At 43.0% G+C, this 18,543-nt stretch overlaps 1 protein-coding gene across 3 annotated transcripts; it reads left to right on the top strand.

The window, feature by feature from the left end:
- The first annotated feature begins 1,983 nt into the window (after positions 1–1,983).
- On the top strand, positions 1,984–18,366 carry LOC133466126 (jupiter microtubule associated homolog 1-like). 3 transcript variants are annotated; one of them, XM_061749519.1, is made up of 5 exons: positions 1,984–2,190; positions 4,654–4,796; positions 14,898–15,052; positions 17,241–17,271; positions 17,843–18,366. In XM_061749519.1, exons 1-5 carry the CDS (start codon positions 2,135–2,137, stop codon positions 17,977–17,979), a joined length of 522 nt encoding a protein of 173 aa, XP_061605503.1. In that variant the 5' UTR covers positions 1,984–2,134; the 3' UTR covers positions 17,980–18,366. The 3 variants fall into 3 exon arrangements, with proteins under 3 accessions (XP_061605503.1, XP_061605504.1, XP_061605502.1); XM_061749520.1 differs by lacking the exons at positions 1,984–2,190; positions 4,654–4,796; positions 17,843–18,366 and adding exons at positions 11,451–12,222; positions 17,415–17,744; XM_061749518.1 differs by lacking the exons at positions 1,984–2,190; positions 4,654–4,796 and adding an exon at positions 11,481–12,222.
- Positions 18,367–18,543: the final 177 nt, after the last annotated feature.

The raw sequence follows: 18,543 nt of genomic DNA on the forward strand, positions 1-18,543 counted from the left end.
TCAACCTACAGTCCTGCTCACCGTTATTGGCGTCACCTCTTTTTTTTTTGTGCATAACCTGTATAATGTCTTCAGAAATAAATGTGCTGCAATATTGGTACCCCTTCTTAATATTTGGTTCCAGCTCTTTGGCAGCGATGACAGATGTTTCTTTTATCCATCTATAAGCATTTTGGACTTCACGGGTGGTGTTTTCTCCCACTCTTCCTTTGCAATTTGTTCAAGCTATTGAACATTTGCAGGGTTCTTTTCCCCAATGGGAGATTCCAGCTCCCCCCAAAGATTTTCAGTTGGATTGAGATAAGACTCATTGCAGGCCATTTAAAAAAAAAAAAAAAGTCATTTTTTTTCCCCCTTTTCCACCATTCCTATGTGCTTTGGGTCTTTGTCTTGCTGGAGGACCCATGATCTTTGCTTCAAATTAAGTTTTCTTACACTAAGTAAGACATTTTGCTCTAAAATCTCTTGATAATTTTCTGATTTCATGATACCTGTGATACAGTCAAGGCCACCTGTTATCAGGGTGTGTTTTTTTTTCCCTGAAAGGTTTCATTGTGCCATGCCTGTGCCTTGCCAGAAAGCTCTGGTTTTGTTTCATCTGTCCATAAAATGTTGTTTATCATTTACTCTTTTCTATCAAACACAAGTTCTCTATAGAAAAAAAAGTTGCTTCACTTGATTCATTTTTTTTTCAACAGATATTCCATATTTAGTAGTACTTAAACCTAATACGTGCCAATAATGGTGACCAGGACTGTACATTCAAACTGACGCATTTCACTTTTTTTTTTTTTTTTGGGTGGGGGGAACTTTTATTGTCAAACAATACAAAATTATAACAGTATATACCATTGTCTTGAGATTGTTCATTCATTCAAAATTGGGAGGTGGTGTTGTTTTTTTAACCATATTCTCATTTTGAATTTGATGCCTGCAACATGATCCACAAAAGCTAGGACACAAAAAAAAACATCTGTTTGGAACATTCCACAGGTGGGCAGGTTAATTGGAAACAGGTGAGTTGCATGTTTGGGTATAAAATGAACACCCATATAAGACTGTGTTATTTAAAAGCAAGGATGGGGCAAGTTTCACTACTTTGTGAAAAACTGCACAAATAGTCCCAACAGTTTAAGCATGTTTTTTAATTGCAAGGAATGTTGGGATTTCATCATCTACGGACCATTATGTGACCAGATGAGTCAGAGAATGTGGAGGAATCACTACATAAGCGGCAAGGCCGAAAACCAACAATGAATTCTTGTTACCACCAATTCCTCATCATTGTTTAAAGGATATTACCACACGGGCTCAGGAAAAGTTAAGAAAAACAGTTTTTAACACAGCTTGTTGCTACAAATGCTAGCTAAAAGTCTACCATGCAAAGTGAAAGCCATGTATTAAAAGGATTTGCAAATAAGTGCATTATGTGCTTGACATTTTACACGACGTTCCAACTTTATTGGAATTGGGGGTTTGCAATATGTCAAAAGGTTTAACTCCATGAATTGGATAGTTTATGATGTATATAATGAGTACATGAGGTCCAGTACACAAAGTCTCTTAAAATGTATTACAAAAGCAAGTGATGAGATTTGTTAATAACATTTGTTTTATATACTCAATGGTTAGATTTTTAGATTTCAACGTCAAGACTGTGCGGAAATGTGCTAACCACTAGCACACCATGTGGTCTCTGTAATCGAGCCACTCATTTTAGAATAATTTTCAACAGATCTGTAGAAACTAAAATTAAAATAATACAGTAATAATAATACAAATGCTAACAGAAAATGGCCCTGGGGTATTGTGACCTTTTTTGCTCGCTCACTCACTGGGATTGGGACGCTGGCACCAACAACAGAGGTGAGTTGCGTGTTTTTCGGCCAATGACAGACGGGTTACATGACCTTCCGTCCAATCCGAGTGAGACGAATGACAGTGGGCGGAGTCACGATTTGCAGTTACCGAAGCAGCTCTTCTCGGTGGACGAACGGCTTCAGGCTTTCCACAGTGTCGGGTGGAGACCACCGCTTTTTATCTCCTTTGGCTGGTGACTTTTTTTTTTTTTTTTTTTAAAACAATTTCCCCCCCCTTATTCGTCGCTCCGAATTCATCAAGAAACCCGTCGAAGATGACGACGACCACCACCTTCCAAGGAGTGGAACCCGGTGCCAAAAGCAGTTCCAGGTAAACGGGAGTTTTTGAGTCCATTTGGTGGAGGGGAACAAAAGGAGTGGATGCGGCTCTAGCACCCCCCTCTTCTCCCACCCACCCACCGCAGAAGCTAACCTCCTAGCCGCCGTTAGCCTGCTACTGGATTCCTGTGGTTTTAGCGAAACTGTCACACAATCTTGCTAATTAAGTTAATCTGATTCGCCATTTAGACTACAGCTGCACTGCATGGGGTCATTCTGTCTGGACGTTGTTGAATAATTAGGGAGCTGAGCTTAAGAGAGGCAATAAACTCTAAAAATATCATTTAAAAAAAAAAAAAGAAAAAGATAACCAATGCTTTTAGTCATTGACGCTGAAGTCACGAGGCCTAATAACTAATAGTTATTGTATTCAAAGAGTTTGGCAGTGCTCTGAACGCATGATTTGTCTTCTGGACCTGTAAATGTCATTTAATGTCCTTGTCGCTCGGGGCCAGTTCATGTTAAAGACAACGGACTGTATTTAAAACCTCCATTTGTGAGTAAAACCCACTGCAGGGCTACTCATCCAAAAGGTATGCAGTCATATCATAGCTGGAAGTCATGAGTCTCGCCTTCTCGCCTCCCACTTGGCCCACAAAACAATGCAAAGAAAATGTGCTGTCTCAGTGAATGGCTGGGGAGGTGGGGGGAGAGAGGGGGGGTTATGAATCAGGGACTATAAATCAGATTTGGGGAGAGGGGAGCTGGTTTTTTTTTTTTTTTGCTGAGAAAATCTGTGTCAGTCATCAAGCGTTTTCATCTGGCATGTGGAGAAGGGTGGGGGTGCTCGGGTGGGGGCTTTGGGTTAGCTAAGCCTCCCAAATCTCTCCTTCAGATCTTTGCTCTCGCTCCTTTTTAAGTCTCATTTACTGCTCTTTTTTCCGCCCTGTGAGGAGTTCCTTCCAAGACACAATCAGGCGAACCGAATGAGGCTCAAATCTCACCAGGCTGCCTTCGACTTGCCATCTTTAGCCCCCCAAACACTCCGTCCTCCCACCCAGCCTCTGCCTGCTCAAGCACACATCGATGTCATTTGCAGTGTGAGCCTTGGGTGGGGTCCGCTGCCAGGCCGCTTAAAGCCTCCCTCTCTCTCTGTCTGTGTGGAAAGCATGAGCTCATCCCCTGGCCGGGAAGGTGAGCTCTGCTTTAGCTTTTCCCACTAGCCAAGTGGGACAGACACGGGATGTGCAGGCTCTGGTTGATAGACAACGCACATTTGTCGTCTTTCCATATTGGCCAGCAGAGCCTTGGACAGCTGCTCAGTGTGTCAGCTGGTGGCTTCATTGACTCCCAAGGAAGAGAGAGCAAAAAAAAAAAAAAAAAAAAAAAAAAGAGGGAGTGGTCCACTGAGCCTTTTTGTCCCTTGGTTTCGAAGCAAAAAAAGCTTTCTTCCTTTTGTTCAATTTGTGGTGTGAAAATACTTTGCTTACCAAGGCTATTCATCCAGTAACATACATTGTGGACTTTTGACCTCAGTTGAGCAATATTAACCCTCGAGAACATTGGGTTCAATATAGCCATTCAATAACGGAGATAACCGCCCTCACGTGTTTGTCACTGCAAAAGAATTGCAAAAGAATCAGAGGGTAGCAGCAAGCTGGAGTCAGCTGCTGGGCAGACATTCTCGGACAGATTGACTGCCATCTTTGAGAACGCAGACATTTTAATGTACTTTGAACTCACGTTTATCGCGGGGGATACATTCCAGGACCTATGCGTGAGGGGTGAAAATTCAAAGAGCCCATCCTCTCATCTAAAAAAATGACTATTTGTAGGAATTCTGTACGCGACGTGCCTTCCTGGATGACCGCTTCCCTCTGCACTGGAGCATTACAGCTAGCAATTTTGAACAAAACGGGCTTGCCTCAAATGTATCTCACCTAACGATGTTTACTCATTTAAAAAAAAAACAAAAAAACAAATACATTCTTATTATTTTTGAGGCGACAGTGCTGTACGGCTCCCGCAGAGTGAGGGAAGAGGCATAGTTTTACAACACTTGAGTGTTCGAGATTTGTTCTCAAGCTGTTTTCAACATTTAGATTTTGAAATTGGTTAATAATGCGTAAAAATAAGACGACGTGGGTACAGACTTGTAGTGATGATTTGTGGAAGAAAAACTAAAAAAAAGTTAAAACTCCCCATATTTGGACATATGGGGTTCCTGCCTGACGTCAACGATGTATGATATGCCATATCCCAAAGAACTGCACTTGGAAAAGTAAATATCTCACCCCAAATACTGTATTAGCCTCCTTTACAGTCAGCTACTAACACAAGTCGGTTATCTTTTACCATGACTGATAGCGTCGTGTGTTGAAGTTGACGTCACTTACCGCAACACATACAGTATAAGCTGCTGAGATTTTAGGTTGATAAATGTGGGTGAGTTCTTCAAATAGCGTTTAGGCCAGTGGAGAATGCATTTTAACTTAAATAACTTGGTCCTCTGCAGGGTACTACGACCGCCAGGCGGCGCTTCCAGCTTCACCTTCGGCACAGACGAAAACACCACCCCGCAGCGTAAGAACAAGATGGCCTCCAGCATCTTTGCAGAACCCGAGGACCCCCATGCTCATCGGAGGAACAATCCACCCAGTCAGTTCGTTTTTCCTTTTTTTTTATTTTTATTTTTTTTTTTCCACTTTCATCCACTCTCGTTTCAAATGCTTCACTCCATGCTGGAAAAGTTACAAACGAAAAGTATCACTTAGAATTTTTCCGTTAAAGTAGTCAGAACATTCCATTGGTCTAATATACTAGAAGAGCAACTCTGCAGTGCTGGGATATGGGTAATTTGACCTGAGGCTTTGTTATTGGGGGGAGGTGGGAGGGATAAGATCAGCCCTCAATGGAAAAAAAATGGGTCAGTTCAAGTATGGGCCTTGTATAGGCATGAGCGAGACTTCAATGACAACGGCGACGTAAGCGCCCACGATATTACCTGCGTGTATGCTTTAAAGAATCCAGGTAAGACATTGTCCCGACGAGCTACATTGTTTGTTTAGCATGATCCTTAAGTAGAACGCTGTAGGCTTTTTTTCAGTTTGCTGGCGTTAATGTCAGTTTGGCAACGTTCCTAATGTTCCGCAGAACATTAAATGGAATTCAATTTGCACAGGCAGCGTCACGTTTTCACTTAAAACAACAATGTTTTAAACAGCTACATGCTGTGGTTATTTGGTGCAGAGATACTGTGACCAAGCTTGTAAGTGAATTTACTTGGGTTGGCCGGTTAGTATGTGTGTGTGTGTGTGTGTGTGTGTGTGTGTGTGAGTGTCTGGGCGTGAGTTGTGGCCTACAGCAGCTCCTGCAAGTGTTCTCATTTTTTATTTGTCTTTGACTGTTTGTCCCATTCAATAAATGGCTGAAAGTGTACTGTGCCACTCCTTGCCCACATGGGAGGGCATTACATATTGACCTGCAACACAAAGTAAAAAAAAAAAACTCAACCAAGTGAAAGGTCGCCACTCGAAAAACTTCATATGTCAAGTTACCATTTGCTACCCGAAGGCAGCCCCTTCCTTCTAATGGAATGGTCCTTCATCCTGCTCGCATTGTTCGACAAGGGTGAAGGCCAAGTTCAGGCCAGCTTTCCTGTAGTACTTCCTATCCACAAGAACAAGAGGGAGATGTTTATTTGCTTGCAAGTGTTTATGTTGGCTTTCGTCTGTGTGTAAATTCCTATAACGAGCCAGGTGGTGCTTGTGACCCCTCTTTGTGTTGAACAGCTTGACTGCGGACGCTTACGCACATCATTCACACCTATGATTATTCGTACACATGGGTACCATTTTGTTTTAGGGTTGAAGACATGCATTTTTCTCTTTGTTACAGAGAGCAGCCTATTCCTTTAAAATCCAGTGTCTACGATCTAGAGTATTTCCAAAATAAACGCACAGCGTCACCGTCGAGCACTGTACCGCAAATGGGTGCTTCACCACCCCTGGCTACGAAGCGCTTTAATGTTGGTGGTGATGCACGTAGTAGCTTGTATTCATCATCACAATGAGTGACTTGTGTGTTGACTGTTGCTAACTTTGGACGAGTTGTTAGGAGCAGCTGCTCAGCTGAGGCAGATGTCCTCGGGGCACAGATACAGTATTTTCACCGTCGTCATCAGACTAGGAAGTATAGACATATACTGCACTGCCAATGGGGAATACATTTACGTTAGTCACAAAAAGTTCAGTTATTGGGCTTTTGGTTGAAATTTCAGGATTTACCTAAAATGCAGGTGAACTTTATTTTCCTTTTTGTAAACATTTGTGAATTTTGCCGTTCTGCTCTTTGTCAGAGAACAGCAAGTTGAATCGCTGGACATGTGTATTAAGTTTACAGAAGTTCACCTGGAAAGATTGTAGTGCAGTGATTCTCAAAGTGTAGTACGAGTACCACTAGTGGTACGCAGGCTGTCTAGAGGTACACGAAAGAATCACTGACTTAAAAGGGCTCCAAGCAGATATCTGTGTTTTCTTTCTAAATACATAAAATCTGTTTGAAGTGCTGAAAACGTATGCAAATACTTATTACAATATAGTGCGGAATTCTTGAGATATAGCTTCAGCATCTTTTTCACCGTTAGAATTTTCCTGATTTTGTGGGCGGGGCTAAAACATAGCCCTGTGATATCACGGGGCTGCGGTGTATACTTTCTAGTGCGAGTTCCCTCCCCCACTATATAAGTACAAAGTGACGTAATTTCGTTTGGCTCCTCAGTTGAGTGTAAGCTATGCTTAGCTTCCCTAACAAGGCCCATTGACCACTCTAGCTTGCAGTTAGCAAGCTAATGATGGCTACACCTCGATAATGCTTCGTCGCTGGATGATACATTAGTTATTGGAAATAAATAGTTTTTTGAGCAATTAAGTCAAATTTTATAATTTTCCATGGCACACCTGAAGAGCGCTCACGGCACACTAATGTGCCCCGGCACACTGGTTGGCAATCACTGGTATAAGCTATCACCCACTCAGTATGTTTGATTCCTTTTGGCGCATCCATTTGACAGACCCACAGCATCTGGAGATTTGTTTTTATTATTAATTCAAATTTGGCAGGCTTGTTAACATTACTCTTCTCTGTGGGGTGGGGGGCTAGTAAATGACCTGCAGGGGGCTGGGACAAAAGTAACAAAGGCTACCATCAGTAACACACTACGCCGCCAGGGACTCAAATCCTGCAGTGCTAGACGTGTCCCCCTGCTTAAGCCAGTACATGTCCAAGCCCGTCTGAAGTTTGCTAGAGAGCATTTGGATGATCCCGAAGAGGATTGGGAGAATGTCATATGGTCAGATGAAACCAAAATAGAACTTTTTGTTAAAAACTCAACTTGTGTTTGGAGGAGGAAGAATGCTGAGTTGCATCCAAAGAACACCAGACCTACTGTGAAGGACGGGGGTGGAAACATGATGCTTTGGGGCTGCTTTTCTGCAAAGGGACCAGGACGACTGATCCGTGTAAAGGAAAGAATGAATGGGGCCATGTATCGTGACATTTTGAGTGAAAACCTCCTTCCATCAGCAAGGGCATTGAAGATGAAACGTGGCTGGGTCTTTCAACATGACAATGGTCCCAAACACACCGCCCGGGCAACGAAGGAGTGGCTTCGTAAGAAGCATTTCAAGGTCCTGGAGTGGCCTAGCCAGTCTCCAGATCCTCAACCCTAAAGAAAATCTTTGGAGGGAGTTGAAAGTCTGTGTTGCCCACCGACAGCCCCAACTGCATGGAGGAATGGGCCAAAATACAACAGTGTGTGTATTTAACTTAAGTACAGTACAATAATTTTGCATGTAATATATAACTGTTGGTTTTTCAACATTTAAGTAAAACATTTTAAGTTATATGCAATACATTCAGGGAAATGTAGGAAATGCTTATTAGCATTAGCATTGCAGCCAGACGCCTCTTCCTTGGTAATCAAATGTAAACTCAACATGTCAAAGTCAACTGTACAGGAAATGAGCAAGTCACTTTTGGTCAGCTGCTTAAATCGAGCAAAGTTGAATCGTCTTGTACAGTATACTGTCGTTCAATTGCAAGGCTTCCACTGATGGGTCTGAAAGTTATAGCACAGTTGAAATAATAGGGTTTACATGGAGACTTTTTTTGTCTTTCCGATTGAAAACATTCCGATTCAATATCTCTGGTCAACTGTTTACATGTGTCGTGATCTATTCCGATTGGGTGTATTCTTGTGCACTACATTTAATCAGAACAGCTGTGTGACGGATGGTTTACATGGCCAAAATTTACTTCGGATTGGTTTGGGAAGAGGAATATTCCACCCAGTTGAAGCCGAATGAATTCCGTTCGGATTTGTCCTGTTTATTCCGATTGAGGTGTTTTATATGGAGCATTTTCATTCGGTTCGGGCTTCTAAACTGATTATAATCTGAGTCTCATTGGGAATAAATGATTGGGAAAACTGTCATGTCATCAGCATTGCAGTATTATGATGTCGATGTGTCCTATCTCCAAGCTTGTGGATGATACACTCTTGACCTAATGCACCCAGGGGATCTATAAGTTTAAGTAGAAAGACTTGGGTGTCATGATGATGCATTCTTTTCTATTCATTTTCTCTTCTTTCCATTTGATGTTTGCGTTACACCATCCAGAGAATCCACCAGACTCATAAACACTGTGCCAGTAATGAAGCAACTGTTGTTGAGGGGCCCACGTTGAAGCTCTTCACTCCATTAACGAGAGTGGCCACTCCCTTGATTCCTTACCATCCATTGTTTCCTGCATGACAAAGACGCTCTTGTGCTGGCTTTCAGGTTGACTGCCGGGAGTTGTTCCATCGCATTCGCTGAGTCACAACCCCTTCCTGTTAGGGCTGCACAATAAACTATCGTTTGAGCATCGTCATCGCAATGTACGTGTCCGCAATGGTCACATCGCAGGGTCCTGCGCTATGGTGGTGTATTGCTATGCAGTCAATCAACTGTAATAATAATAATAAGTGACCAGCAGAGGGACCTGGTTGGACATGCTAACAAGATAAGCACCGATGTTACGGTAAATAACCTATCAAACAACACGAGGAGCAGCCCAGAGTGTTATTTTTTGTGCGTGCGTGTGCGCTTTCGTTTGATGTATGCCTCATAGATCTGAGGACCCAGGTTAAAATTCGGCCTCGCCTCTGCATGTTCTTCGCGTGGGTTTTCTTCAGGTACTCCGGTTTCCTCCCACATTCCAAAAACATGCATGGTAGGTTAATTGAAGACTCCACATTGTCCGTCGGTGTGAATGTGATTGCGAATGGTTGTTAGTCTGCGTGCCCTACGAGTGGCTGGCTACCAGTTCAGGGTGTACCAGAGCTGCCAAATGTTACGGAACGTGCGTATTTGGTTACGGAAATCACTGAACGTTGAGTCATTACGGCCAGATATTGGGGGGGGAGCCAGCAACCGGCGCGTCCACATTGAACAGCTGCTTGGTGCAGGCTATTTTATTATGCCCCGGCTGGCAAGCTGCAGAGGTGAAAGTTCTCTTTGCGTCTTGTGTCAATGCATTGTAAGTCACTGATCATTGCCTCCATGGTAGCGAATAAGCTACACTTCTTACCATGCTTCTTACAAAAGCACCACGATGGGAGGACGAGGAGTGGATAGGCGAAGACAATGTTAAAGCAATGTTAATTGCTAAGCTATTGTTGCAAGCAGTCGCAAAACATCCAAAACAGTGGTTTGGTGAAACAATACATTTGTCACACAGGTCTGGCTGGAACCGTGTTTTTTTCGCGGCGGATAACCGACTTTGAACAACAAAATAACAGGCAAAGTAATACCTGTTTAGAGATATAAATATAAAATAATACACATCCACACAGGACGCTGCGTCTGAACCGGAAACGAATTAGTATGTCACTGCACACGTCCCTTTAGAACGTGGGCAGGTTAATAGTTTATTATCCTTAAGTATTTGTAATATAAAATAAGAACCTTTATTTGTCCCACAATGGGTAAATTTGCATTTCAGCAGCAATTGTGGATGTAGGAAATACAAATGTATAATGTAAACAGCATGCAAGAGAAGACACAATTACATCGCTCCTCCTTCCATGTACTTCTTGTACAAGTAGTACATTGCACAAAATAGAAACCAAAACTATTGTCCATACATTAACTATCCAATTCAGTCTATCAGCAATGTTATTTGTTTGTTTGTAAAATAGAGTGCTGAGTTTTAATTTGGACTTTTGAAATCTGATTAATCTGCTTTAATAGCCTCGCGTTTTTTTGTTGCCAGGGTTGAAAACTGAATTGGCAAAAGTGAATTAATCCATGGACACAGATATTTTTGATGATGGAACGTCGAAATTACGTACACTGGTACATTGATTTAGGCTGCAACTGTGTCCACCATAACAAGGTTGATGTAATAAAAACATTAAAATGACAAATATTGAAGCCAGAATTTATTAACCATTATGGTTCTGACTGTTGACAGTTGGAAATGTTGACAAAATTTTTAAAATATGGAAATTTAGACAAATTGTTCTGTAAGTGAATGTTTATCGGTCGGCAGGTCTGGCGAACCCTCCCTCTCGCCCGAAGTCGGCTGGGATGGGCGCCAGCGCACCCCCGACCCTAGTGAGGATAAGCGGTTCTTAAAACGGATGATAAATATTAATGAGGACGCGGGAAACAATTACACGGCTGCATTTCCTGTATCTCTCTTCAGAATATGACAAAGAAATGCATGTCACAACCAATTACACTTGGGGGTAAGGGAGAGCGCCACGGCATTCTTGAAGGGACAAACTTCAGGTGCACACGTGTTTTGCTTAAAGTATGTGACTTTTGGCGCCCCCTAAGCTCAAATTCTGTGTTACAACAAAAGAAACAGCCCTCGCTTCAATATGATGTAGGCAATGTATGTTATGGCTCTTATATGTGCTTCTACAACATTTTTACTATGTTTTGAAGGCTATGCATTATTTCCATGCTGCCATTTCCGTGCCGTCATTTGCGGTGCGCCATCAACCGGGCCAGCGCTGTAGCTCTAAACTAATACATTCAAATATAGAAATTCTAATGCATATGTTAATACGGTTATAAAATACCAGATTGATTAAAAAAAAAAAAAAAAGCTAAAATAGTGTTGGGAATGTGCTAATGACTCTACAGTATAACTGGTCGTGAAAGTAAATTATTTTAACTTCATGTCTGGCTGGGGTTGTTCATTTAAATACAGGTAGACTTCATAAAAAATGACTGAATACTTTTGTGCTCTACTGAGTGGTAAAAAAGAGAAATGTGGGCTGGTTTTTACATGTTACGTGTATGTTATCCTATTAAATCGCAATAACATACAAATTACTAGGGCTGTGCACGAATTAGTGGTGACTCGAATTGAGATTTGAGTGGTTGTGAAAAAGGCAATTATCAAATCAGAATTTTCCACACATAACATCACGTAGTTTTCTTGAATATTCTGTATCAGGAAAAATGTATACGATAATGTCCAAGATGGCGCATACCCGTGCGGATGCCTCGGTTACATGCTTTCTAGTATTGTCTACGTTTTTGTGTTTTTCGTTCGTCTTTGGAGACATTACGCGACTCACTTACACAAGGGAAGACTCCGGTCTATGGCGCGTGGAGGCGAAGACGGCGCCACAGAGGGAAGCGAGACGGCATCGAAGTGAAGCTCCGCAAGAGAGGATACAGATTGGCGTTCCCGTCGATCCACCTCGCGAATCTACGCTCCCTACCCAACAAAATGAACTAGCTTCATCTTCTGATGAAGACCAGTAAAGAATTCGGACGTTCCGCTGCCCTGTGCTTTACGGAGACTTGGCTTTGTGAGGCTGTCCCCGATGGCGCCGTTATGCTTCCCAGCTTCCATCTTCACCGGCCAGACCGCGTCATGGATTTATTGGAGCACACAAAAGGCGGCGGGATATGCTTTTATATCAATGAAAAATGGTGTACGGACATCTCGGACCTCAGCACACACTGCAGCCCGCATTTCGAGTTGTTGTTTTTGAACTGGAAGCCATTCTACTCGCCGCGTGAGTTTGCATCTTTCATTCTCGCCGCTGTTTACATTCTGCCTAAAGCTAACATGAACGTCGCACTGCTAACGCTCGCTGAACAAGTAAACGAAATAAAAAAATTAAAGAAAAACACACAGACTCACCCCTCATTATTCTCGGGGACTTTAACAAAGCTAAACTCAACCACGAACTCCCTTAATACAAGCTGCACATCGACTGTCCTACCAGGGAAAATAACATTTTATACCACTGCTATTCTACGCTAGATAACGCGTATCGTTCCATACCTCATGCAGCCCTGGGCTCGTCTGATCACTGCTTAATTCACTTAATACCAACATACAGGCAAGAACTTAAATGTGCGAAGCCTACAGTGAAAACAGTGAAAAAGTGGACCAATGAAGCAAATATAGAACTTCAAAGCTGTCTACACTGCACAGACTGGAGTGTCTTTGAAAATTCATCTGGCAGCCTGGATGAATATCAGTTTCTGTGAAGAGGTGTGCATACCAACAGTCATTTCACACATTCAATAAAAACAAACCGTCTGGTTCACTGGATAAAGTTAGAAAAACTGTTTACCGCTAACGACTCTAAATCTGTCTGGCATGCATTACAATCACTAACCAATTACAAGTGACAATCCCCCCCCTAAGCTGAGAACAATAATAGACTAGCCAAGACTTGAACACCTTCTACTGCAGATTTGAAAAGGACACTTTCACACCCCACACCCACCCAACCGCACCACCGACCACAATCACACCTCTGACTTCTGCATTGACCATCCACGAACACGATGTGAGACGCATCTTCAAACAACAAAAGATTAACAAAGCGGCAGACCCAGACCTTGTGTCCCCATCCTGCCTCAAAGTCTGCGCGGACCAGCTCGCTCCAGTCTTCACTCAGATTTTCAATAGATCTCTGGAACTGTGCGAAGTACCATCCTGTTTCAAACGCTCCACCATCATCCCAGTCCCCAAGAAACATGCAATCTCTGGTCTGAATGACTACAGGCCTGTTGCCTTGACATCTGTGGTCATGAAGTCCTTTGAACGCCTCGTGCTGGACCACCTCGAGCGTCACGACGACGCGGCATGCTCCGTGTTGACGTCGGCTGAGTCGGACTGGGAGTTTTGCTCTGGGGCCGGCCGGGCCAGCTGAGGAGAGCGCGGTTTCTGTTTACACACACGACTGGCAACCGGAAGTGGAGCAGAAAAAAAGGATGACTCTGATTGGCTGTTGTCATGCACATTCCTGCCGTGTTAGATTGAGGAAATGCGCCCACAAAAGAAAACTATGGTAGTCAGAAAGAGCACAGTCCATGTTTAGAGAAGGTAGTGCGGCAATTTGACAACACCCCAAAAGAAGAAATCCACCACACGTCTTGTGATCGTGGTGGCCATTCAACTGGGCTTCGTCGAAATATTAAAAAAAAACAATTTTAATATTTATATTAAAAAAGAGAGAGAAAGCGAGATACTTGTATACTCTAGCTACTTTTACACCCCTGTGTCAATAGCTTGTGCAGGGTTCGTCTGACTCGTTCCTGGTTTACAGGATAAGGGGTGTAGGGGTGAGGGGGCTGTGTGACTAATTGCATTAGGCTCCATATTGGAGGACATCTGCTCAGAAGCCTGAATCACTATGGGTCATCTGTCTCAGCGGTTTCCTGACTAATCCTTCTGTCATCTGCCAAATACATAGATTTGGATTAAATAAATATAAGAGAGCCAACTTTGGGTCTGATTTACTAAAGGTTTGTGCACACAAAAACAGGCACAAACTTGATTGCTCACGCAAAAAAAGATGTGGAAGCTCATCTGCTTACCAGGCACACCCTGCATTGAGTCTGCCAAACCCGCTAAATTGCTGTGCAGTTTATTTTGCGTTCCTACCCGAATAAGCAAAATACTATTCGATTCAAATAAATACCACACGCAACGGAATTTAAGAAACCTTAGAGGAATTGCAGTGGCCAATTTTGCTTTTTTTTTTTAAATAGACCGGTGCAAACCGGAACCGCTTTGTGTAACAATGACTGCAGTTATGCATGTAAACATTTTTTTAAAGCCAGAAACAAAAATTAAGACACGTGGTTCTTTCAGCAATGTAATTTTCGATCTTCTGAATAATCTAAGGGCTGACGTTGAGCCAGTCACAAGGAGGAGTCTTTCCGTATCACCTACGACAAAACTACTTTCAACTCTGAATATCCTTGCATCTGGATGGATCATTTCAGGACACGGTGATATCTGGGGCTGGCCTCTCCCAGTGCAGTTTTCAAGTTTTAAACACAGTGCTTTGAAGGATAGGCCCTCGGCACAAGTTACTGTAAATGAAACAAAACATGGCTTTTATGAAGGTTGTTCGCTTCCTTAAGATCGGAGTGATTGATTGCTGTAACTCAGTAATATGTTTGTCTTCCACTTACACTTCCAATACCATCACTTCCAACTTAATTTTGTGCTTGCTGTGCTCTCCGAATGTTTCATGGTGAATACCATCAGCACTACTTAAAGCAAAAACCTTCTGTTAAATACGGCAGTTGACACCTGTTGTCAACTGTGCTACAATCTTAGTACATAGATCATATCCAAAAACAGTGCACATCTGTTTGCGAGAATGCGCAATTTAGCACCCGCTATTTGGAATCTCAGACCCTTTTGTCTGGTTAACTTCCCCAGGTGCCAGTGATGCCGCCGCAGGGACCCTGTGTGGGGAGCCCTCAGCCCCACTGAGACGGTGCCAGCAGCCCATTCTATTTCCCAAGAACCCTCAGCCGGAGCTGACCACCATCCACAACTCTGGAGCCGCTTTGGTGTGGAACCAAAGACAAGAGGTAACACCACCCGTGCAGTTGTCTTTCCAAATCAGCGTTCCCACTGATGAGATATGACAGCTCAGGGAAATCTTCAGAGAGGGAAGGAGGACTGTGTGCTTTGGAAAGGATCTAATCTAGTCTACTGTTGGCATTTAATGCTACACTACTGGAAATTTGACAGTTTTGACACACATATTAGGGACTCGACCTCAAATTCTGCCCCTGCCTTGAATAGGCGCCATGTCCCAATTAGTTCAATCATTTTCATTGCGGGGCACATCGTTAAAAATATAGAACGTAAAATGTATAATATAAATGTATAATCACCTCATAATGTAATTATGTATACACAATTGCCACCACTTTTCATTATTATACAGTGTTCCTGGATTTGCACTGGATGACGGATGGCGAACACTAAGACTAGGAGGCAGCGCCGGGCGAGTTACGCCACAATTTGTGGATGCCGGGCTAGCGTGTCTGCTTGCACTGTTGTTCGAGCTTTCGCACGGACACAGAGACTGCGCCTTTTAATACGTTGTGCCCTATGGTCGTGAAAATACGGTAGTTAAGACACACTTTTGTTCTCCGCCGCCATTGGGTTTCGTGGGCGTTCTTCGTTGGTTTCTGCCACTGTTGGTTTTCGCCACTTTGATCTTCAGGGTGGCCAGAGTGTAGGCATCGAAACTGAGGACCGTAATTTTTACATTTGAACGATTCCAGGAGAACCGGAATGTTTAGTCCCTGTTCCAATCGATTCTCGATGCCCAACCCTAGTCAAAACTCAAAAGCCCTTCCTGATGAAAGTTAAAGTGACCACGCTCATTCTGCTGTGTGTGTGAACGGTGTTAGTGGTTTGGTTTACCCCCCCCCCCCCCCCCCCCCTCCCCCGCGCATTGTAAAATGTTTCAATCCACTGTCCAGCGGGGAGCGGCACATCGGGGAAGACGAAACCCGATGCCGCTTGGCGCCGAATTGATGCACGTATATGTGTCACCGCAACGTACGTTTGAAGTGTTGACGTTCAATGTGTCCTACAATTCAAATTAGTTGTTGCAACTAACTAGCTGCCTTCTTCGTCAATGCACAAGCCGCTAAATCCCACTTATGTTGGCATGCCAAGTGACGGCGGTGCTGGCTCAAAGCAGGGCCGTACGTAGCTAGCTCGTCATTTGGGGGCCCATGGCAAACATAGTCACGCCCCCCCCAACCCCCCCACCCTAATGTAATTTAGACCACTTTGTCCTGCTTTTGAAATCTGTTACAATTACTGTATCCAACAGCTAAAGTTAGCCTACTAAGCGTTACCACCAAAGATTTAGAATGAAAGGGTTTTTCTTTTTTTTTAATGTTATTGGCTTCCCATGAGGACTGGCTAACGGTGGCTAAAAGGTTTAGCCACATAAACACGTGATGTTGTGGCCACACACAAGTGTGGCTAAGAGATTTTTATACTGTTTATCCACATTGGCTAAGAGGTTTCATGACTCAGTGCCACCCCTTAAATGGTTTGATTGCCTGTAGATGCCACAGGGTAGCAGCAAAGCACTACTTTTATCGACATGAGCCACCCCGATTAACTTCAACATAGTTACTTGGCAGAGGACAGAAATATGCTGTAGTTATCAAGGGTCAGTCTCGTTGCTAATATAGTTGGAGTTACATGGGCCAGCACTCCTTATTCCGAAGGCCCTGGGCAGATTAGCTTGACATGACAACACACAGAGGCTGAAATTTGATTGGATAAAAAAAGGAAAAAAAAAAAAAGAATCTGAACATACACATACTGGAAGCAGTGCAGCCAAGAGAAACACTACCAAATGAAGAGAATAGACTTTTGGGAATAAATTAACACAATTTCATGGAAGAAATATGAGAATTTGGGTTGTAAATGTAGGTCAGTGCTTGTGATTATTATGAGAACCTGCTAAAATGCAACTTGAATATAGAAGACGACTTGTTTGTACATGTCGACTTTAGCTACCATGTACCGTAATCTCTCTTTTTTTTTTTTTTTTTTTTTTTTTTTTTTTCTTCTCCCCCCCCCCCCCCCCCCCATTCCTGCGTTGAAAGGCCAGGGCTTCAGCTGTCATGCTAATTATGTCACATGATGATAGGGTGTTGTCCCAAGTCTGGATGAATGGGATGCAGTTCAACTGGTCGCTTTGGTTCATGTTTGTTTTCTTTCTTCATGTTTTCATTACAGGAGGAGAATGGCCAAGAACAAGCAAACAATGGTGAGTATCTTGACATTCGTGTTTTCCTGTATGAATAAGGATATTTATCTCCAGGGATGTCAACTGTTTTCTTTATAGAGTGCTTGTGTACTTCCTTTTTTTGTGGTATGATGGTTGGTTTGTTCCGTTTTTATTTTTTAAAGCACAAGCGTCCCGTCAAATGGAAAGGTTTGTAAAGCGGAGGCCCTCGTAACAAGAGCAGCCAGAAGACCAGTGATGATGCATGGGATTTTTTAGTTTCTGCATATGCTTCTGATTGGTCAAGCATGGTCGCGCCACTATGCTCTGGCACACACTCGACACCCTGCAAATGTTTTGATGTGGATTATATTTTATTCAATAGTATTGGTTAAAAACAGTGATAAAGGTCAATACAGCATCAAACGTCTGATTTAATTTTGTAATAACAAGCGACGAAGATGGTTCGGGCTAATATTGTACATCGGAGTAAAAGTTTAAAAAAAAAAAAAAAAGAAATATAGATACCGGAGTAAAGTACAGATACGTGAAAACATTAAACGGCTGTGGTTGTAAACGGGTTTTCCGTTGCCAATTCATTGTCTCTTCACAGAGTGCCCCGACAACGGGGAGGCAGATCAGGAGGAGCAGGAGGCGCCACAGCCCTCCGCCCCGTCGGGAAGTGCCAACTCTGGCGCGGGCAGCCGAAGAAACCCACCCGGTGGCAAGTCCAGCCTCATCCTGGGTTGAGAGACCCTTCTCCTCTTCTTTTTCCTCTTCCATTTGAACACAATTTTTTTATTTTTCAAAGATAAATCCCCCCTCCCCACATCACTCTCTTCCTCTCCATCACTTGGGTCCTCCGCACGGGCATGTCCTCCTCCTCCTTTCTAATGCCAACATGTCCTTTTAATCCTTTTTTTCTATTAAAGAACTGTCAATAAAAGCACTTTACGTATCTCTGTGCCCTCCTTCCTGCCCGTTCAAGCCGCTTCTGTAGTCCTTCGCACCTGCCGGGGAAGGCATGACATTTAGCTCGTCTCCCCCCCCCGTTCGTCCGTGTTGTAAATGCTAAAAACAAAACAAAACTGAATTGTTGCGTGAATTTCTAAATACAATAAAGACTGATATGAATTTGCTGGGGCTCTTTTGTGTTTCTTCATTAAGATTAAATATCACATTGCATCATGTTGTGTATATTTGAATGGATCCCACTTTCAAATAGACTGTGCCTCAATCACCAGGTGTGTTGACTTGGAAAAAATACATGCCTGACCTCAAATAAAGTTTTCCACTCAGGGAAAAAAAAAAATA

The sequence above is a fragment of the Phyllopteryx taeniolatus genome, chromosome 16, assembly GCF_024500385.1.
Source record: "Phyllopteryx taeniolatus isolate TA_2022b chromosome 16, UOR_Ptae_1.2, whole genome shotgun sequence".
NCBI classification, from domain to species: Eukaryota; Metazoa; Chordata; class Actinopteri; order Syngnathiformes; family Syngnathidae; genus Phyllopteryx; species Phyllopteryx taeniolatus.

Coding starts and splice junctions, on each gene's coding strand:
- LOC133466126 (XM_061749518.1), top strand. CDS start 11,952: ATGAAGACCAGTAAAGAATTCGGACGTTCCGCTGCCCTGTGCTTTACG. Junction 12,223..14,897: donor GAAGCCATTCTACTCGCCGC/GTGAGTTTGCAT, acceptor TAACTTCCCCAG/GTGCCAGTGATGCCGCCGCA. Junction 17,272..17,842: donor CCAAGAACAAGCAAACAATG/GTGAGTATCTTG, acceptor GTCTCTTCACAG/AGTGCCCCGACAACGGGGAG.